General features: G+C 40.1%; 1 protein-coding gene across 1 annotated transcript; it reads left to right on the top strand.

Annotated features, from left to right (window-relative positions):
- Positions 1 to 2,040: 2,040 nt before the first annotated feature.
- On the top strand, positions 2,041 to 2,835 carry LOC137745122 (large ribosomal subunit protein uL11). Its single transcript, XM_068485006.1, has one exon. The coding sequence runs from the start codon at positions 2,118 to 2,120 to the stop codon at positions 2,616 to 2,618; it is 501 nt and encodes a 166-aa protein (XP_068341107.1). The 5' UTR covers positions 2,041 to 2,117; the 3' UTR covers positions 2,619 to 2,835.
- Positions 2,836 to 3,112: the final 277 nt, after the last annotated feature.

Raw genomic sequence — 3,112 nt, 5'->3', positions numbered from 1 at the left:
GCCAAAATGATAAGCACTTGAAACTTCTAGCTTGAGATTTACATGATTAATGATGAGGGCGATTGTACCGCACCATTCTCATAACATAGGATGAACGATTATTCCTCACCACCTAAAATTGCAATGAAATTAAACAACATGCAAATTTAAATACGCATGGTAGGGTAGGCGATTATACCGCTCTACCTAAAATTTGCAGTAAAATTAGATCTGCAGTCCAAGATAGGCCATGATACTGCACCATCTTGGATTGCAGTAAGATTAAATTTGCAATTCAATATGGGCGATTGTACCGCACCATCTTGGATCGCAGTAAAATTAACATAAATAAACACTAGGTTAGTAATCAATATCTACACCAAACAAGAAATCAAAGATATATGTAACTGTTAGGTTGAGAACTAAAAGCAGGCATCGTACAAACAATTCTTCACTAGGGTATATCCAGCAGTTGAGGCAGAGGAAGAAGATGAACAGTAAAATTCTTAGAGGAAACTTTTTTTTTTTCGTTCGGTGAAAATGAATGATTTCTTTCGGCGAAGAGAAATGAGAAATGGTTATATTTAGAGAGTCGTGCTGTTAACGTATTATAAATAGGTTAAAGTTAGAGAAATAACATTTAGTAATGACAAGAGCGAAGCAGGTGTAAAATATTACAATGTAACTATAGCACAAGAGGATGACAAATAAAGGAGGTAGGAATAGATAATGATGTTATTGATCTTTCCTTTCTTACTTTGTATTTTGATAGTACACGGAGTGCTCTATTTATAGAGCAACTCCAACACACAACTTTTGAAAAATATGATCTCCTTCATTTCCAAAGTCCACATTACCATGTGGGTATTGAAAAACCTACCAATGTTTTCAATATCACTGTGGGCATTCATTAACCCACTAGTATTTTCAACAAAAGATAATATCAAGGGAGTCCTAATCTCATTCAAGTAATCATTTTGTTTTTCCTTTGGGATTCCTCAACTCTTCCAACCAGTAAAAAAACTTTAAACTTACCCTCCTCCTTTATGCTTATTGCTGCCCTCCTCCTTTATGCTTATTGCTGATTGCTACCCAGTGGGCCTATAATCTTTGTTGGCATTTGGGTTTAGCCTCTAGTTTGCATATGTCTTCCATTCTTCTCTTCAATCCCAAAACCCTAATTAGAGTTTAGTTATGCAAGTTTTTCTTGGGGTGCCTAGTTTATTTATTAGTGCATGTTGTGAGGACTTGTCACTCAAGTGATCAAACACAGTGTTTGTCTTTGTATTAATGGCAAGAGTTTTGATAGTCTCGCATTCACGACAAGTGTTACACATTGTGTAGTTATACTTCAAGCCAACAAAAATATTTATTTTATTTTGATAGACAGATAGTGACTTTGTTGTTTTTAATTTTTTTTCAATATTATTTTGGTCTTTTTTTTTGGAGCTTTAAAGTTAGAACCATCCTATACTAAATTCTGGATCCACCACTGATTACCACATCAACTGATGATACTTCCATTCAATTTTTTCCAGGCGAATTTTTTTTTACAGCTAGATTCGATGTCTTTTTCTGTCTTTTTATTCCTGGTTAAAAAAACAGACAGACAGTTAAAATCTTAAATTAATAATAAGTAACCGGTAACCACCTTTATGGAAGATCCCGAATCTCTTACCACCACTCTCACACCTGCCAGGGCTGCCATCCATACCAGGATCCTCTCCGGGTCCCTAGTGTGCGGACCCTCGGAATCAATTCATCATGATCGGACGCTTGACCTTCTTTTCACTGCCCCTCTCACATTCCGTTCAACTTTTCCTTCAATTGTTTTACGAATGCCGTCTCCGACCTACTGGGCTAAAGTCGGACAAATCGGTGCCCCGTGGATAGCGGGCTTCTTCGACCAACGTCTTTATGACTGGATCACGGGTCTCAAAATGTTTAAAAAGCCCAACAGAATAACCCCGACAAAGCCCAAGGACAATTCCGTCATTCCGTTTGCAGCTCCCCCAAAATCCACACAAAACCCTAGCTGTATATGAACCTCTCTTAAAAAACCACACGTTTCACTCTCACTCAGCCTCCTCCCCCCAAAACCCTAACGCCCCCAAACCCAAAGCGCCGCCGAAGAAGCCATGCCTCCCAAATTCGACCCCTCTCAGGTCGTCGATGTCTACGTCCGAGTCACCGGAGGCGAGGTCGGCGCCGCCAGTTCGCTCGCTCCCAAGATCGGTCCTTTGGGTCTCTCCCCCAAAAAGATCGGAGAAGACATCGCTAAGGAGACTGCCAAGGACTGGAAGGGCCTGAGAGTCACCGTCAAGCTCACCGTGCAGAATCGTCAGGCCAAGGTCTCCGTCGTCCCCTCCGCCGCAGCGCTCGTCATCAAGGCGTTGAAGGAGCCGGAGCGCGACAGGAAGAAGACTAAGAACATCAAGCACAGTGGGAACATTTCGTTGGACGACGTGATCGAAATTGCTAAGGTGATGAGGAACAGGTCCATGGCGAAGGAGTTGGCCGGGACCGTGAAGGAGATTCTGGGCACTTGCGTTTCGGTAGGGTGCACCGTAGATGGCAAGGACCCGAAGGATCTTCAGCAGGAGATTGCCGACGGTGATGTCGAAATTCCCTTGGACTGATGAGCTATGTTTTTGGTTTTATATAATGTTAGTCAGTTTTTGGGTTCTATAAAAATTTCATATTTTTGGGTTTTAATTCTAAATTGGTTTCCCAGTTATGAATTTCTATAGAGCATTGAAATCGTTGGTCGAATTCGGAGCTGTAATGCATTAGTGTTAATTTATGAACCTGATTTTGTTGCTTAATGTTGAAATGCATTTTCTTTATGCTCATGAATGATTGTGTGGTGATTGATTTTTGCTTTTTGTTGAGTGATGAGTGTATGAATATTGCAGGGTTTGTGTTATATGATCTCTTTAAAATCACTCTCCGATGATTTAGCATTTCGATGTTAAATTTGATGGTTTCGGTGTAAACAATTGACTTGATGGGGTTTATAGTGGGAATTATAGTGAAGTCTAGTTTGAAAGATGGTTTATGCAATTGTGTTTTGGATTATGATGCAATTGTTCAAATGATGGTCGTATTTGATTCCAAGAATATTTTCACGTTT

This window comes from Pyrus communis, chromosome 9 (genome assembly GCF_963583255.1).
Source record: "Pyrus communis chromosome 9, drPyrComm1.1, whole genome shotgun sequence".
NCBI lineage: Eukaryota > Viridiplantae > Streptophyta > Magnoliopsida > Rosales > Rosaceae > Pyrus > Pyrus communis.
The sequence above is the reverse complement of the archived record's forward strand: the minus strand, read 5'-3'. Positions and strand labels throughout refer to the sequence as shown.